Source organism: Crinia signifera, chromosome 4, assembly GCF_055691185.1.
Source record: "Crinia signifera chromosome 4, ASM5569118v1, whole genome shotgun sequence".
Classification (NCBI taxonomy): domain Eukaryota; kingdom Metazoa; phylum Chordata; class Amphibia; order Anura; family Myobatrachidae; genus Crinia; species Crinia signifera.
Genome location: NC_139220.1, coordinates 10,138,272 through 10,157,449, shown reverse-complemented (window position 1 = coordinate 10,157,449; position 19,178 = coordinate 10,138,272). Strand labels below are relative to the sequence as shown.

Genomic DNA, 19,178 nt, shown 5'->3' with positions numbered 1-19,178 from the left:
GTGCAAGCTCCGTGCTCAGTCTCCCAGTCTCTCTCTAGGAACTATGGGAACGATTCATACCCGTTCGTAACAGGCCGAATTCCGGTGCGTCCCCGATGGTCGGGTTTTTTGCATGCAGGGGAACACCTAGCGTTTTTTGGGCGTCGCCCTGCACACGCAGGTGTGTGGCTAGGCTGCGTATGTTCGCGTATATCATGTGACGTCAGACACCTGCCCCGCATTGGGCCATCTCCGGCCACCTGTTCGCTAGGTTAACATACGCAGCGACACGGTGGCTGGAGAAGCGGAGATGCACCATCCGCGCTGCTTCAGGAAGTACAGATCGCCACACGCCGGAAATATAGCGGGAGCCCTGATTGGATAATACGGTGAGCAGCCACAATGTAAGCGGAGGCACCGAGCATGTCTGCGTGTGAGTATGAGTATTTTATGTTTATTATGTATCGCCTAGGATCTGATCTACCAATACCTACCAACAATAGGAGCGTTGGCAAATTTCGGTAAGGCAGAACCCACAAACTGCAACTCAGAATCAGGACCCTATATGTGATAAGATAAACCTATGTAGGGGGTTATTCTGATTCACTCGGAAAGGCACAGTCACTCTCTAATGGACAAAACCATGTGCACTGCAGGTGGGGCTGATGTAACATGTGCAGAGAGAGTTAGGTTTGAGTGGGGTTTTTACTTCAAACTGATACCTGTATTGTAAAAGTGTAAAAATAAATCAGCCAGTATTTACCCTGCACAGAAACAATAAAACACCCAAATCTAACTCTCTCTGCACACGTTACATCAGCCCCACCTGCAGCACACATGAGTTGTGCAGACACCTTGAGCCACCGGAGGGCGCCAGCGCTCTACGAACAACTTAATTATTTCATCAGCCTGATAGCAGCGGTAAGCGCTGCCGGATTCGGGGATAGATACACATGTGTCTTAATTCGCGCTGCGCAGATGCCGTGATGGCCTTGGCCCGATGGTCCCAGTGAGGATTTATTCACAAGGTGATGGGTTTATTTACTAAACATTGATTTTTATTGATTTAATATTGGTGGAAATCACCAAAAATCGATACATAGTAAATATACAGATAGGGAACCATTTTTTTTGGAGGTAATAGGGAAGGGTGACTGAAACGCAGCCTTAATATTACAATATATGGGTGGACGTGGTGCCCTACTGTGGAGATAAAATCCTTAGTAAATGTGTTTGCATACGTGGATGGTTGAATATATATGATATATGAATCCATATTTTAGACGTCCTCTTCAGGACGACAGCTTTAGGTCCTTTGGGTGCCCATCGAGGTATCTGTTATAGGAAGATCACCTTGTGTCAATTATGTCTCCAAGAAAGAATAACTTATACAAATGCTTACATGTAAAGGTTTCTTTCAACGTGTGGTCTGTATCAGAAAGAAACCTTCATATGAGGATTCCCTGCATGTACATGTAAACATTCATATACGTTATTCTTTATTGGAGGGATAATTGACATGAGGTGATTCTCCTATAAAAGATACCTTAATGGACACATACGATACATGCTAGATGTACATTTACCGTAATCATCCTGGTATGTCCGAGTATTTACTGACCCATTTAACTCAACTATGTTCTTTTTTTTAAAAACTGACATCATAATTGTTGTTGGTCTATGAACTCTGGTTGTTACTACATCCGTTACACCATAAAGCAGTTTTGCTTTGCAGCAGCAGGTGGCGATGTTAGCTGCTGAGAACATTATTAGAATACAGAAGTGATTAAAACAGTGCAGTGGTTTTCAAACTCAGTCCTCAGGACCCCACACTGGCCATGTTTTCCAGGTCACCTGTGCATGACCAACTGTCGTATTTGAAAAATAATCCCTGGGTACCTGTAAAACCTAAAACATGGGGAGTCCTGAGCACCGAGCGTGAGAACCTGTATAAGTACAGACACCTGCATGTAAAATCTGCATATATAGCTTAAGATCACAGCCTTGATTAGGAGACCTTGAGCCTCATAATGAAGGGATGGGACTGTAGCTGTTTCAGGCGGCAGTATTCAATGAGAACAATTTGCCGCGTTTTATGGCGAGTTTGTGCTTTTCTCGCGTTGGACGGAGACTTTTGCTCTCAAAAAGTGAGCATCCCTATTCAACGTGCACTTCTCGCCGTCTTTCTGAGTGATTTTTGCTGTGTCTCTCCGTGTAGCAATTCTCCATCTTTTCATGGAGAAGTGGAATGTGAACTATTAAAATAAAAGTTTTTATGCTTTAATTTTGGTGAAAAAAATCAGGAATTTTATTCTGTGAAGGGGCATGCTATTTTTATTCATGTGCTTATAGCACATGAATATATATTTAATAAAAAAAAATATATATATATATTTTTTTTTACACAGAGCAGCCAGCAGGGGGCCGGGAGCCGAGCCGCTCATTAGATATTCATATATTCACTGCACCCGATCATTACATATGCACGATCGGGCGCAGTGAATATACCCGGTCCCCTGCTGGCTCTGGGGGGGGGGGGTCAGCTTGTGCTGCCTGGGTCCCGGGGAGCCCTCCTGCCCTCCACAAAAGTTCTGGGGCAGGCAGGGAGACTTCAATCTCCCTGCCTGCCACCGTCCAGTCCCACGGCTCCCTGCAGGGGTTAAGATTAGCCGCGAGGGGCAACTCGCCCCTCCGACATTGAATACAGGGAGAGCGAGTGGCAGCCAGCCCTCCGGAACACAGCGAGAGTGCAGCGAATCCTAAACAGGATTCACTGCACACAGCGATATTTTATATTGAATACTGCCCAGGGGTTGGGATCATTTGGTCTATTGCATTATGGTCGAAAGTCATTAGGTCGAATCCATTAGGTCGACATGCTAAAAGGTCGACATGACTCTAGGTCGACATGGGAAAAGGTCGACATGATTCTAGGTCGAAAGGTCATTAGTTCGACAGGTCATTAGTTCGACAAGGTCATTAGTTCGACATTGTCTATGTCGACATTCACAAGGTCGACATGGGGTTTTTCACTGTTTTTTTACCTGAATGTCAACACAGTCGACATGGACACAGTTTAAAGTGCACTGCATCCCCTCGCATCGCTCGCTGCGCTCGCAATGCGTCGGGCACGGTGCCTCGCTACGCTCGGCACACTATTTTATTCTCCCACCACGCCCTAGTGGATGGTAGGGCATGAAATACCGCCTGTCGGCACATGTTGGCTCAAAAAACAGTGAAAAACTCCATGTCGACCTTGTGAATGTCGACATAGACAATGTCGAACTAATGACCTTGTCGAACTAATGACCTGTCGAACTAATGACCTTTCGACCTAGAATCATGTCGACCTTTTCCCATGTCGACCTAGAGTCATGTCGACCTTTTAGCATGTCGACCTAATGGATTCGACCTAATGACTTTCGACCATAATGCAGTAGACCAAATGACCGCATCCCCTGCCCAGGGTGTGCAACCTAGTTGCCTACCTGACTCTCTCTATATGGGAGAAAATGCTCTGCTCCTGGACTTCCCTGGTAATGTATGAGTGCCATCACCTGTGGGGAAACACCTTTACCTAGCTCCCCACAGGTGATGGCAATCATACACTACCAGGGAAGTCCAGAAACAGAGCATTTCCTCACGCATGGAGAGGGTCAGGTAGGCAAGTATGGTGTGGGATAGCTATTGAGGGCCCTACCCCACCCATAGAGGTTGGTATATGTGTAGCGAAGTGTGAGTTATAATATACTTATCATGTACAGTAGGAAAACATTGTACAGATGGGAGCCAGGAACTAGCACAGGGCCCGTATCCAGGAACTAGCACAGGGCCCGTACCCAGGAACTAGCACAGGGCCCGTATCCAGTAACTGCTGTGACCCAGGAACTAGCACAGGGCCCGTATCCAGTAACTAGCACAGGGCCCATATCCAGTAACTGCTGGGAGCCAGGAACTAGCACAGGGCCCGTATCCAGAAACTGCTGTGACCCAGGAACTAGCACAGGGCCCGTATCCAGTAACTGCCGGGAGCCAGGAACTAGCACAGGGCCCGTATCCAGTAACTGCTGGGAGCCAGGAAATAGCACAGGGCCTGTATCCAGTAACTGCCGGGAGCCAGGAACTAGCACAGGGCCTGTATCCAGTAACTGCCGGGAGCCAGGAACTAGCACAGGGCCCGTATCCAGTAACTGCCGGGAGCCAGGAACTAGCACAGGGCCCGTATCCAGTAACTGCTGGGTGCCAGGAACTAGCACAGGGCCCGTATCCGGTAACTGCCCGGAGCCAGGAACTAGCACAGGGCCCGTATACAGCAACTGCCGGGAGCTGGGAACTAGCACAGGGCCCGTATCCAGTAACTACCCGGAGCCAGGAACTAGCACAGGGCCCGTATCCAGTAACTGCCCGGAGCCGGGAACTAGCACAGGACCCGTATCCAGTAACTGCTGGGCGCCAGGAACTAGCACAGGGCCCGTATCCAGTAACTGCCGGGAGCCAGGAACTAGCACAGGGCCCGTATCCAGTAACTAGCACAGGGCCCGTATCCAGTAACTGCTGGGCGCCAGGAACTAGCACAGGGCCCGTATCCAGTAACGGCTGGGAGTCGGGAACTAGCACAGGGCCCGTATCCAGTAACTGCTGGGCGCCAGGAACTAGCACAGGGCCCGTATCCAGTAACTGCTGTGACCCAGGAACTAGCATAGGGCCCGTATCCAGTAACTGCCGGGAGCCAGGAACTAGCACAGGGCCCGTATCCAGTAATTGCCAGGCGCCAGGAACTAGCACAGGGCCCGTATCCAGTAACTGCCGGGAGCCAGGAACTAGCACAGGGCCCGTATCCAGTAACTGCCCGGAGCCAGGAACTAGCACAGGGCCCGTATCCAGTAACTGCTGGGCGCCAGGAACTAGCACAGGGCCCGTATCCAGTAACTGCTGTGACCCAGGAACTAGCATAGGGCCCGTATCCAGTAACTGCCGGGAGCCAGGAACTAGCACAGGGCCCGTATCCAGTAATTGCCAGGCGCCAGGAACTAGCACAGGGCCCGTATCCAGTAACTGCTGTGACCCAGGAACTAGCACAGGGCCCGTATCCAGTAACTGCCGGGAGCCAGGAACTAGCACAGGGCCCGTATCCAGTAACTGCCGGGAGCCAGGAACTAGCACAGGGCCCGTATCCAGTAACTGCTGTGACCCAGGAACTAGCACAGGGCCCGTATCCAGTAACTGCCTGGAGCCGGGAACTAGCACAGGGCCCGTATTCAGTAACTGCCGGGAGCCAGGAACTAGCACAGGGCCCGTATACAGCAACTGCTGGGAGCCGGGAACTAGCACAGGGCCCGTATCCAGTAACTGCCCGGAGCCGGGAACTAGCACAGGGCCCGTATTCAGTAACTGCCGGGAGCCAGGAACTAGCACAGGGCCCGTATACAGCAACTGCTGGGAGCCGGGAACTAGCACAGGGCCGTATCCAGTAACTGCCGGTAGCCGGGAACTAGCACAGGGCCCGTATCCAGTAACTGCTGGCAGCCAGGAACTAGCACAGGGCCCGTATTCAGTAACTGCCGGGAGCCAGGAACTAGCACAGGGCCCGTATACAGCAACTGCCGGGAGCCGGGAACTAGCACAGGGCCCGTATACAGCAACTGCCGGGAGCCGGGAACTAGCACAGGGCCCGTATCCAGTAACTGCTGGGAGCCGGGAACTAGCACAGGGCCCGTATCCAGTAACTACCGGGAGTCAGGAACTAGCACAGGGCCCGTATCCAGTAACTACCGGGAGTCAGGAACTAGCACAGGGCCCGTATCCAGTAACTACCGGGAGTCAGGAACTAGCACAGGGCCCGTATCCAGTAACTGCCGGGACCCAGTGGAATGGAAGTGTGTATGCATTTGCAATGCCGGTTCCCACGCCCGCGGCGATGTCGCTGTGTACGCACATGGCGCGGTGTGTACCCAGCTATACACAGCCCTATTTGTTTTATACAGAAACGCCATTATTGGGGCCGCCCATCCCGTCTCTTTGCTCCGTGTCAGACCCAATCTGCAAACTGACTTGGGTTCAACATGGCCCCACGTGTACTCTGCACACATAGAACACGCAAGTAACATGCTGCAGCCTATGGAGCAAGTTCCGAGTCACATGCTAAGTGGTTGTAGCCGCGGAGACCGCTGGTAAACTGAATTACTACCTTAGGTAAACACCCACAACAGTGCAATGACACTCCCACAAGTCAGGGACGTCCCACGCGGTGGTTCATCACCGCCCCAATTCCCGCCTTGAAACGGCCAGATCCGGCCAAGTTGCGTCCAACTCACAATGGTATACATACAAATATGCGCGAAGATGCATATACTCCTATCTGCGCATGCGCTACGTGTAAAACTCGCAGTTTGTGTCCATGAACAGAGATCCGTGTGACTCAGAGTCAGCCTGTAACGTGTTCTCTCTCCCTGCGTGCGTACTGGGTTTATGCGGGGGATCTGGAACCCCATATAAAGAGTTACTCTGTTGAAGTCTCTCGTCTCCTAGAAATGTTTATTTCCGACGCATGTCACTGCTAATAGACATTACCCGCTCACATGTAAAAGGCTGGACAGAAACTCTGTTATTGGACCATGTTAATTCTGATCTGGAAACCCCGGAACCTTCCCAAGGAAATTCTGTGGCCACATTGCTGTCGGACCAACTGAGATAAGACTCATTTTGCTAATTAACGTCCCAGCGCCGATCTCAATCTGGAGGCAAAATCCTTCACTGTGTGTAAAGTTTTCCCTTTCAGGGGGAAACTCCAGGCTTTCCGTCTATTAAACAGGCCTCCACAGTCCTCTCAATGGCACAAACACCTGCGAAAACATCTTTATGTGCTGAACTTACAGGGGCTCCCGCTCCACGCCGGCTGGGTGGGCCACGGTGAGCAAGCAGTTAACAAACAGCTTAGAGGACCCGGGATAGTCACCACGAGGAACGTGCGTCTTATTGGGAGCAGAGAACAGCGTCCCCAAACCTGAACCAAACCATATTTTTTAGATTCATTGTAAAATGTATGAGCTGCACTGGGTGGATTAGACAAAAGTTATTGCACGCTTCCATATTTCTGTGAGAGTCTGTCCCACGTTCATAAACCGTCCTTTTAGCAATAGTGTACACTGCATTTTTATTATTATTTATATTTAACCCTTTACCTGCTTACAGCAAAAATTGACCACGAAAGCAGATTTCCAGTGTTTTCCAGAGATTTAATTGTCGTCATAGATCGGAACATTTCTGTATAACATCTGTAAGAGGTTTCTGTCAGAGAGAGAGGTTTTCCTTAAATTGCGACTGGGGCTCTTATAGCTGTTTTTGTGATTATTTAATACATAAAGTATAGATGTGAGGTAAATTTACTAATGGTGCCCGTACGCGGTGCGAAGCTCGCATGTAGTTTAAATAGCGTGTGGTTTTAGCATATCGCAGGCGATTTGAACTAGATGCGATCTATTACAAAATGCACTCCGCACATAGCGCACCTTGGGCCTTATTTTGGTTAATTCTTTCTGACAAAATCCTTCTTAGATTGGCAAAACCATGTGCATTGCAGGTGGGGCAGATGTAACATGTGCAGAGAGAATTAGACTTGGGTGGGGTTTTACTTCAAAGTGAGATCTATATTGCAGTGTAAAAATAAAGCAGTCTGTATTTTCCCTGCACAGAAACAAAATTACTCACCCAAATCTAATTCTCTCTGCACATGTTACATCTGCCCCCCCTGCAGTGAACATGGTTTTGTCCATCTAAGAAGGATTTTGTCAGAAAGAATGAACCAAAATAAGGCCCCTTGTGTGGGAGCCTTAAAATGGGAGTTCTATAGAAGAAGTGATCGGTGGCGTAACTATCTTACCACCCATAAAAGTTAACAACCCCCTCACCCCTCTGCGCTCATCTATAGCAGCACCGGCAGATCTTGTCTGTGGTGCGGTCCCACTTCCGGCATCCCTCCTCGCGAAATCGGGCCATCACAAAATGTCCGCCCCCATACAGCAGACAGTTTCAGAGAATTTTCTGCTGTATGGGGGCAGACATTTTATGATGGTCCGTTTACGTAGCAGCAGAAGCCAGGAGGGGAGCCGGGAGTTAGGACCGCATTTGCAGACATGTAAATTGGGGGTCCCGGCTGCAGCACAGATGCGGCGGCGTTACAATAGCCCCGCAGACCCCCGGCGCCCACACTTCCACCACGCCTCCCAACTACTGCGGGGTCTGCAGGGCTATTCTTACGCCACTGGATGTGATGTTGCCCATAGCGGCTGTGCGAGTATCTGATTGGTTGCCCATAGCAACATACCATCTTAGTAAATTTCCTCCTTTATAGCTAGCATCTGGTTGTCTATAATCCTATCACCACTAGGGGCACTCTCTCATGAACTACCTGTAATAACAAGCAGCTCTGTTCTCTCAATCGTGTCATCATACCCCCCCTCCTATGTCAAGGGGCAGTGGCGTAACTATAGAGGGTGCAGGGGATGCAGCTGCTATGGGGCACGGCCACTTGGGGGGCCTGAGGCCCAGCAGGACATCCCCTGCACCCTTTAGAATTTATCGTCAAATGTAAGTTCCACACAGGCAGACGCTGTGAAAACCCCCACTCTCCCTCTCAACAACCCGTCAGCACAGCGGTGGTTGTCCAATGAAGATAGCGGAGGATCAGCTGATCCAGCCTCTCGTACCCGTTTCTGGAGCCGCTGAGCTCGGCAGCAGGATCTAGCCCCAGCGGAAAACTGTGCGGTTGCTGACACTGACGCCATGATAAGCACCTACGTGAAGGAGATCCGGAGACCTGGCTTCCACATGCAGGAGAACCAGAGATCCGTCCGGCGCCTACGTGTAGGAGATCCGGAGACCTGGCTTCCACATGCAGGAAAACCAGAGATCCGGCCGGCGCCTACGTGTAGGAGATCCGGAGACCTGGCTTCCACATGCAGGAGAACCAGAGACCCGGTCGGCGTCTACGTGTAGGAGATCCGGAGACCTGGATTCCACATGCAGGAGAACCAGAGACCCGGCCGGCGCCTACGTGTAGGAGATCCGGAGACCTGGCTTCCACATGCAGGAGAACTAGAGACCCGACCGGCGCCTACGTGTAGGAGATCCGGAGACCTGGCTTCCACATGCAGGAGAACCAGAGATCTGGCCGGCGACTACGTGTAGGAGATCCGGAGACCTGGCATCCACATGCAGGAGAACCAGAGATCTGTCCGGCGCCTACGTGTAGGAGATCCGGAGACCTGGCTTCCACATGCAGGAGGACCAGAGATCCATCCGGCACCTATGTATAGGAGATCCGGAGACCTGGCTTCCACATGCAGGAGAACCAGAGATCTGGCCGGCGCCTACGGGTAGGAGATCCGGAGACCTGGCTTCCACATGAAGGAGAACCAAAGACCCGGCCGACGCCTACGTGTAGGAGATCTGGAGACCTGGCTTCCACATGAAGGAGAACCAAAGACGATGACCCAATGCTTAGATGGAGAGACCCATAGACCTGGCACTCTCGAGGCCACTGACCACCACTGCTACAGGTACAAATCGCTGCTTGCACTGAAGGGGGACAGTGCAAGTTACATAGTGTACCTGGAAGGGGAATGGTATTAGAAGTGAAAAGATGATGTCTGTCTCAACCCCGTCTCTTGAACTATCACTGACCCTATTCTCTTCTCTCCTCTCTTCCTCTTCTCTCCTCTCTTCCTCTTTCTCTCACTCTTCCTCTTTCTCTCACTCTTCCTCTCCTCTCCTCTCTTCCTCTTTCTCTCACTCTTCCTCTCCTCTCTTCCTCTTCTCTCCTCTCTTCCTCTTTCTCTCACTCTTCCTCTTTCTCTCCCTGACACACCCATTTTTCTGAAACCCTCTTATCTCTCACTGACAACCCCACTTCTGACTCACTCTTGCTCTCCTCTTTCTTTCACTCCTGCTCGCACTCCTCCTTTTCTCTCTCTTGCCCCCCTCTACTTTCTCTCACTCTGATTCCTCCTCTCTCTCTTTCTTGTTCCTCTCTCACTATTTCTCTTTCCTGACCCCGTTTGTGTCTCACTCTTTCTTCTTCCCACCCTAGGGGGCAATGTAGTGACAATAGGCAGGGGGGGGGGCCCTCTCAAAATTTAGCTATGGGGCCCACAACATTCTAGTTACGCCTATGTCAAGGGGGTGTCACTACCAATGCAGCATGGGGATGGGGCTGTAAAGGTGCCCACACAATAGAACACTTTTTGCTGATTTTTGCTCCCGGGGATCTGTTGCTTACATGCTGCATGAAAGATCAGAATTTTAGCAAAAGATCCATAGGAACGCACACGGGATCTTAAGAGAAGTCTTTGGTGAAGATGTGCGCTTGCAGGCTAATTTATGCGCACATTTTAAGATTGCTGATCTTTCTAGTGTGTGGGCACCTTAAATGCTGGGGGCCCCACCTGCCCCCCTGCTTTAGCCGTCATTGGTAGAACAGGTGGACGGCATTATCATGCAAAACCTGAGTGGTATGAAAATTTTTTTTTACAATGGGCACTATGAATCCTTTCCCCAATACACCACTAAATGTGTTATACTGGGGATACCTACTGTTCAGGACAGGATCAATGGGAGAGCGCACATGTGTTACTTTTTAACCCTTTGAGTTGCTGTAAGGGGTGTGGTTTAACACACCGACAGTTGGGATTCCGACAGTCATTAGCCCGACGTCGGAATCCTGACTGTACAGCGGGGGGAGCGCAACAAAGCCCCTTGCGGACTCGCTGCGGGCACACCTATTTTATTCTCCCTCTATGGGGGTCGTGGACCCCCACGAGGGAGCAGTCGGGATTCCGACGTCGGGGTAATGACTGGCGGAATCCCGATTGTCGGCGAGTCGTCCGGCACCCGCTGTGAGAGATGAGCAAAATAGCCGCTAGAAATGCCAGGGTCGCAGTCAAGGAATATGAATCACTTTCGTTATTGCCGGCAAATGAGCTGAAGTCGATTAATTGAAGTTTTGTTAAACATGTCGGCATTTTTAGAGGATATTTTGCACATTGCTCACAGCACGCTGGCACTCAAAGGGTTAAGTCACATCTCTTAAATGAATACTAAGATGTGTCGTCATGCATTACTGCTATTTCCTGGTCCTTTTTTTAGCTTTCCGCTGGCTGCAGGGGTGCCGGACGGGGCCCCTCATTGCCATAGGGTGTTCCATGCTCATTGCCAGGGGGATTACATGCTTGTTGCCAAAGGGAATTAAATGCTTATTTCCCAGGGGGAGTTTAATCTTTTAATCGTGGGGAGGGGGGTGGGGGTGTGTATCGGCCCTGCAGAGGCGCAGAGTCTCTGACAGCATTAGAGACCCTGCACCCCTCCAAAGATGTCCACCACTGCAAAGGAGACAGCCGCTAGAGGTGCAGAAGTACTTCTAGCGTGTCTTCTCTGTGGCGGCGGCCATTTTTGGAGGGGCGCCGGGTCTCTGTAATGCTGTCAGAGTCTCTGTGCCTCCTCCCCCCCCTCCCCCACGTTAAAACAAGTAATCGCTGGTATAGCGCTGCTGCGTTAACACATCCAGCACTAATATATATATACACATATGCACACACGTATCTCATTGACTACAGCCAGTGCGTCCGTCTATGCCAGGGGATGTTTTCTAGATCTCCTCACAGAATCACAAATGAAGTAATTAGCTCCAGCTGTGGAGTAATGAGTGCACCTGTGCACCTGCTAGGTGTTCTGGAAAACATGAACTGTTGGTAGCTCTCGAGGACTGGAGTTGGCTACCCCTGGTCTATGCCACGGCTATTCCCAGAAATGGAGAATACTTTGCCTTTAATACATAAGTGTTTATGAGAATGTGGTTAGTAAATCTGGCCCCGATCACCTGGGGTTCACAACCAGACAGAGCTTTTGCTTACTTTGGACACTGGATTTATTACACATTCTGTACAAATTCCACCAGTCGCCACATTTCAAACATGCACAAAAAAGAGAGAAAAAAAAAACAATATATAATATAATAAAATATGTTCAATTCAATATAAAAAAAATAAAGTTAAAAAACAAAACAAAACAAAAAAACACAAAAATATCTTGGCGAGTTCTGGACATAAAGTGCAACATGTAATGGGATTGGCCAGCAGCACAAGGATTAAAAAAAATAAAAACACAATAAATACATAATTCAACCAATAAATAAGGGATGGGAGGGCCGCAAAGGGGAGGGGGGCGCGGCTGTGCAGTATTACAGACGGCGGGGGGAGGACAGCGCTCGTGGGTTCCGGGGGGAGTATTTACAAGAAATAAATACATAACAACTGTGTGAGTCCAGCATAATCTCCGCTGCGCTCCCCGCTTGCTCTCTTTTTTAAAAAATAATTCTCTTCAATAGAAGTGGAAGCTCCAGTTGAGTTCTCATTGCGTACTGTGGAGAGAGATAAAAGTAGAAAATGTCAGTTTAACTGTTCGAAATACGTGTAAACTGTTCATTTGCGTCAACTAAACTAATGTCGCATTTGTGGCAACAGCCGCCCAATCAGAGCTGCGGAGACATTTGCATTTCGTATTGTATGGTGGATGCTGGCCGGTCCCGGGACTAGAGTCCCGGAGGTTCCCTCCCGTCGGCTGCCCTGCCTAGGGGCCTCATTCAATAACAATTAAACGTTTGCTTTTATCTTCTAAACCGTACTGTAAGCATTTAGCTTTCAATCTGAAACTGGGTCCTCGTTTAGTAAATAAGCCCCTTTTTTTTCTATTCAGCTGGATCGCTCCGAACACGGCTTGTGGCATTTACACATTAACGGTAACATGAAAGTGCCGGCGGAGACGTTGGCAGACTGGGCAGACGTCTCCTTGAGTTATACGAGGGCAAACTATAAGTTCCCAGCTTAAGCCTTGTGAAAATAAACCGCCACAAGCCTGTGAGTGAGTAGGAGGCCCAGCGAGCGTCTTCCATTATAGGGAGGTGAGAAAGTGGCGCTCGCGCATATTTGGGGGGAGACGGAATGTCTTGAAATCCAACGTTTCTCACCAGAATTTGCATCTCGCTGTATTAGGCTCGGTGGATAAATAACTGTATTATACTGTACGCGTCTGCCAGAAGACACTCATCCAGGATGCACTTAAATTTCACCATCTTGCTATAAAATTTGCAGCTCGTTTGGAAAGTCGCAGAGAATGTCAGCCCACGCGCGGCGAAGAGGGGGAGGATGAATGCAACATTTAGGTTACAAGATCATCGCACCATGACTGGCCACTGTAATAACCTTCCCTTCTATAGGGGCGGCTGTGGTTTCCATTATTCCTGCCGAGTCTATATATAGCGGGAGACCCACGGAAAGAAATTCTAGCACTGTGGGGGGGACATATACTACAGCGTCTAAAAATACAAAACAGGTGATGTTTCTCATAGCAACCAATCCGATACTGTCTATCGATTTCTAGGATGATGGACATCGGTGGCCGGCATCAATATGAATTTCAAAATACAACTTGCAATATAAACAATATTTTCCAACATGGCCCATTCCATTAAGTACAAAATGCTCTGTTCCTGGACTTCCCTGCCAGTGGCAGTTACAGAGGTTGGACTCCAGCACAGTCCAAAATTCAAAGAGGGGGGGGGGGGGGGGGGGGGGGTCACATCAACTGCCAGTGAGTCCAGGACAGTGATGTTTGGAGTGGCTATAGGTGTGGCTCCCCTTTTTGATATTGGACTGTGCTGCAGCCTCACCTCTGCAACTGCCACTGACAGGAAAGTCCAGGAACAGAGCATTTTGTACCTAATGGAATGGGTCATGTTGGAGGGTATGCTATTAGCTGATTGGCCGGCACAGACAACGGCACACAATACAAGAAACCTATCGAACCCCAACAACGCGTCACTCTGTACTGACCTGATGCCGAGCTCCTCCCACCAAAGGTCGGATCCGGGCGGGTCCTGCAACCTTTCTAGCGCTGACCTTTCCCGCCTCTTCCGCTTGTCCTGCTCCTTCCGCTTGCCTGGCTTCCCCTTCTTCTTCTTGCCGGGGATCTTGGGTGCCGGGTCTTTGAAATTGATGGCTTTATGCGTCTCCTGCGTCAGGTGACTGGTGGTTCCTTCCTCCTCGCCCACCAGGCGCAGGGTGTTAAAGTTCTTGACGCTGGGGATGGGACGTGGCAGCTCCTCGGGCGCTGCGCGTATTTCTGCCGTGTTCACCCCCTCTATGAGGTTCTGCAGGAAGATTCTGCGCCGGAGCTCCTGCAGAGACCGACCCTTATCATGGAGGAGCTGGTGTTCGGAGACGGCCCTTCGTCTAAGGGAGGAGAACACAAGATGTCAATAGCGGAAGAGTCCGGCGGACACATTGATATCAGAGACGAGCGTCACATCCCCTGCGGAGTATACTAGTCCCAGAGTCCCCTGCGGGGGTCTGCTGCAACTCGTCACTCCAGCAGCGGAGAGACAGCGGTTGGCGGAGCATGCGGCGGCGTATATACACACAAACTATACATATATCGTGGGTGGAGTTATATTTGCAAGATCACCTGATTTGGGTGGGGTGTGTCTCAAACTGAAATCTAAATTGCAGTGTAAAACTAAAGCAGTCAGTATTTACCCTGCACAGAAACAAAATAACTCACACAAATCTAACTCTCTGCTCTGCATGTTACATCTGCCTCCCTGCAGCGCAGCATGGTTATGTCCCTTAGCAAACCAAATGTGCTTTGCGCCAGAACCTGAATCAGGCCCCTAATGTCACGTTATGAGAAGGCTACCCAGACATGTGAGATTTACTACAGGCCTCGCCGGCGTTCCAAGCTGATTTTGTGGAACTTCCAGGGCAGCTCTGTGAAGCGGTGAATGAAATAACAGACACCGGGGATGATACAGATACATCGGAGGATTTCAAGTGTTTCCACATCTGACGCTGACACCCCGCTGTGCTGTAAAAAAACCCACGCGGGAGCAAAAAGTCCCCACAGCGATGAGTCCAAGGCGCAGACAGGGTTCCGGGCCAATGTCAGCAGACGCAACACAGCCCGGTCTCATCCGCTGTGTTTACAGAGCTACGCCTGACCTCAGTACACTTCACACCCCTGCACATACCCACACGGACACACACCATGATCACTGACTCCCTGACTCGTCCCTTTACTCCGAATCCGAGGTAGACAACCTACAGACGTGCGCCGGAGCTGTTGTGGAACTACAAGTCCCAGCATGTCCTAGATTGTTACAGGGTCTCGTATGGGGAGAGAGAAGATTTCAGTACTCCCCGGCCGGCTGTCCACTTGCAGCGCTGCTGGGGGTGTCTGATCTCCTTACAGGTCCCCACAGCCCCCCCCCTCCTCTGCACGTTGCCTGGAAGACAGGCTGGGAACACAATACATCATTTATTTCTGCACTGTGCCTGGGGGTACAGCTCTCCATAATGTCAGCGAGAGGTCTTCTCCCGTGCAGATATATAATTACACACCTCCCGGAGTAGCTGCAAGTGTGCACATGACTGCGCTCCTTATTACCTTCTATGTGTTACGTTAGGGTTGTCTGACGAGATTAACCTCTAACGCACTCACATAGGGGGCAAGGGGAAGCGTTGATGGGCTGCGCTTGTCAGTACAGGCTAAAATATATATATGTACAATTATTTATTACCAGTTATTTATATAGCACACACATATTCCACAGAGCATGAGCACTGTAGCGCAATGATGTCACGCACTTCCCGAGTATGTACGCGCTGACATATAAGGCGTTCTTCGTCACGCAGGCTACTGTCTATATATATATATATTCACATGCACACGTACATTATACTGTATATATACACATACACTGGTGAGTTAATGAGGACAGAGCCAGTCTCTTACACTCTGCCGCTGAGCCCCTCCGTCGGTCTCCCCTGGGCTGGGATGGAACAACTTAAGATGAAGACCGCCAAACTGCAATGTGGGAGAAGGGTCCGTAACATCCTGAGACCTGGAGAGGGAGGGACAGAGAGCGGATTACACACAGGGAGGCACCAGGAGGCACCGAGTGCTGCTGAGAGGCACCACTTCAAGAACAACCCAAAATATATCATCTCAAGAGGGAAAGTGGGACCCTGAGACCTCAAATCACTGCTGGAGATAACTGGGACCCCCGGATGCCCCTGCTCAGATCAGCCGTACGCTTATAGAAGACCCCCCAAAGTTAATATCCCAATGACTGTCCCCATGTATAAGGTCCTGCAGGCTGGCACATTGCTGTATAGGGTGATGAGGCATTGAAGCAGTTACATAAATGTATTGTAACTGAGGGATCTATTTACTAATCTTTGGAAGTGGATGACCAGCTCCTAACTGTCATTTTCAAACAGAGGGTCAGATTTATTAAGTGAAGTAATAAAGTGGCTGGGACTTTATCACCGGCAAATTCACTCCTAACTGTCAAGTTAAAGGCTGGGTTTGAAAAAATGACAGTTGGGGCAGATTGGCAGGCGATAAAGTACGAGCCACTTTATCACATCGCCTAGCTTATTAAATCTGCCCCACGGCCTGTAACATGGCAGTTAGGAGCTGTTTTGCTGCAATTTTATCTCTGGCCACTTTATCTCAGCATGTATATAACCAGCCTGGGTGTATCAGATACAACGGGGGGAGGGGGGGGGGGACGAGTGGCATCGGAATCTGTTGTACAGTTAGGGGCATATCGTGTATACCGGTATACAGTAATATATCCTATACAGCAAGTTCTGAACAAAACACAGAGGTGGGGGGAACATATATACGGGTAGGTTGTAGATGCAGCGGCCACTTACCTGGTGAATGTGACCAGTGCCCGCAATCCGTAAGACAACCGTGTGCAGAATAAATAGGCAAACCCTGGGAATACAGAAAGAGACTGTATTAGGATGAGGGGTATTACTACCAGTCAGTGCCCATTCCCAACGGGCGTCTCAGAATCACACAGCATATAATCCCCAGCCCATGCCAAGGATGCCCACCTGGCACACCGCCCCACTGGCATATAGTGGGGCATATTTTAGAAGTGTCAAGGGCATTGCCAGGAACAGCCTTATATGTTGGGCATTTCATGGGCGCGGGTGCCAGTACTCTGATAATAAGGTTTTATCGTGTGCCAACAGGGGGCGCTCTTGTCCCATGTTGTTTCACCCAATTGTATAGAGACATGATATTTAACAAAGAGAACTTCATTCCCACAGACTGGTGGAATCTGTATCTTCCCAATATAACCTTGGTCCTGTCCAGGTGGGTGCAGGTGGGTAACAATGCAGCCACCCAAATGCCCAGAAGAGTCCAAGGTGGCATAGCCAGATGCCAAGGCTTTTATGTGGTTACTCAGTATATTGCTATAAATTCAGCCCCCCCCCCCCCCCCCCTACCCTCACCATGACCACCACCCGGGACAGCCGGCCAATTGTTCTCGCACCACAAATGTATTGTTATTCCCCAAATTCCCTAAAAGAAACTTTTTTTCCCCCTAATCAGCTGCGCCGGAGTGGGAGAGTCTGCACCACCCAATGCCAGACGCTTCTACAACAGCCTCCAAATCCATTTCACAGTTAAATATGTGTAAAAAAGCTAAAAATTGCCCAAGTAACATTATATATCCCCCTGCGTGTGGGGGAGTACAGAGGAATACTTCCATAATCTACTGTATGCCTGAGAAACTGAGATTGTTCTCGCTTGGAAAACTTGTGGCTTCTGGACGCCAGCTCCATATGGAACAGAATCAGGCTGAGGTTTGTGGGAGGTGAGAGGTGCAGGGAGCCCAACTCGGATCCTGACCCCAAATACACTACAGCAGCAGCAGCGGCGGCGGCGGTAGTGACTGACTGACAGACAGAAGAGAGTTGCTGAAATATGACAGCTATTCCCAGCAGTGACAGCACTGGGAATGCACAACATAGCTGTTATATATATATACATATATATATACATACATATATATATATATATATTATACATAGATAGATAGATAGATAGATAGATAGATAGATAGATAGATAGATAGATAGATAGATAGATAGATACACACACACATTAATTCATATAATATTTAAAGTACAAATATACAATCAATATATATTAAATAAAAAAATGAAATACTTCAATATATATATATATATAATTCATACATATACAGTTAATATATATATATATTCACAAAAAATTATCTATACATATATATCGATATATATATATATATAATACAGTAAATATATATATATATATATATATATATATATATATATATATATATATATATAGAAACAACAATATTAATTTGCCGTATATATATATATCCCATGAAAGCAGAGGCACAGAGTACACAGTCAGTAATCACAATAACAAAAGTATGTACCAGGCTCTGCAATAACAATACAAGTAAAAAAAAGTGTACATCTTATTGTATAACAGGTATATACCCCCCCCCCCACTAACATACCAACATATGTCTATAAGATCCTACTTGTGCACACAGCTTACTCTCTTCTCCATACAGAATTGCTGATATCCCCATGAATTACTGAATGAAAGTTCTTGCAAACTTCTTTACAAAGTTGCAAAGTGCTGCCATCCCATCTGCAGCATTGTAAGCAAGACTTTGCCCCTTCCCAGCAGCTCACCCCAGTGTCCCCCAGCAGCACTCAGCTAGCACTCACCCTGCTCTGTATCTTGCCTCCGCTCCCTGGCTGCCCAACCTCCTGTCTGGAGCCTTGGAGTAGTAATCCCAGGACTAATGTGATGTAGGAGAGCAGGGTTGCAGGAAAGGAGCTGTGTCCTTTGGCTGGGTATGAGGGGAACTGGATTCCTTCTCACTGAGCTCTTAATAAAGACAAAACTGTGACATCATAAACCACATTCCCCTTTTCTGCTAAACAGTCATGTTGGTTCATTGATGCTGGGACATGCGAGCCCCCCCTCCTTGCTGTACTCCTCACATCTCAGTGCATGGCCAATACCAGAAGCCCTGGGAGGAGTGTGCGCTCACCTGTCACCCTCCTTTCTATAATAATTAGGAGGTAAGTGTTGTGTGTGTGTGTGGGTTATTATTATTCTGTGCTCCCCCCCCCCCCCCCCCCCCCCTCTTCTTCCATCCGTGCCACCACAAACCCTTTGCAGAACTTCCCACAAACCTGCTGCCTGTGGCACAGCAGTGGTCACACAGCAAAGTGGCTGGGGATAGAAAGGAACCACAAGCTTGTGTTTATAAGACCAACTAT

At 49.1% G+C, this 19,178-nt stretch overlaps 1 protein-coding gene across 1 annotated transcript; it reads right to left on the bottom strand.

Moving 5' to 3' along the window:
* Positions 1–11,875: 11,875 nt before the first annotated feature.
* On the bottom strand, positions 11,876–18,880 carry PTHLH (parathyroid hormone like hormone). The gene is made up of 5 exons (XM_083179554.1): positions 18,618–18,880; positions 16,749–16,812; positions 15,820–15,928; positions 13,863–14,261; positions 11,876–12,391 (listed from the first exon to the last, which is right to left on the bottom strand). The coding sequence occupies exons 3-5, from the start codon at positions 15,918–15,920 to the stop codon at positions 12,382–12,384; spliced, it is 510 nt and encodes a 169-aa protein (XP_083035680.1). The 5' UTR covers positions 15,921–15,928; positions 16,749–16,812; positions 18,618–18,880; the 3' UTR covers positions 11,876–12,381.
* Positions 18,881–19,178: the final 298 nt, after the last annotated feature.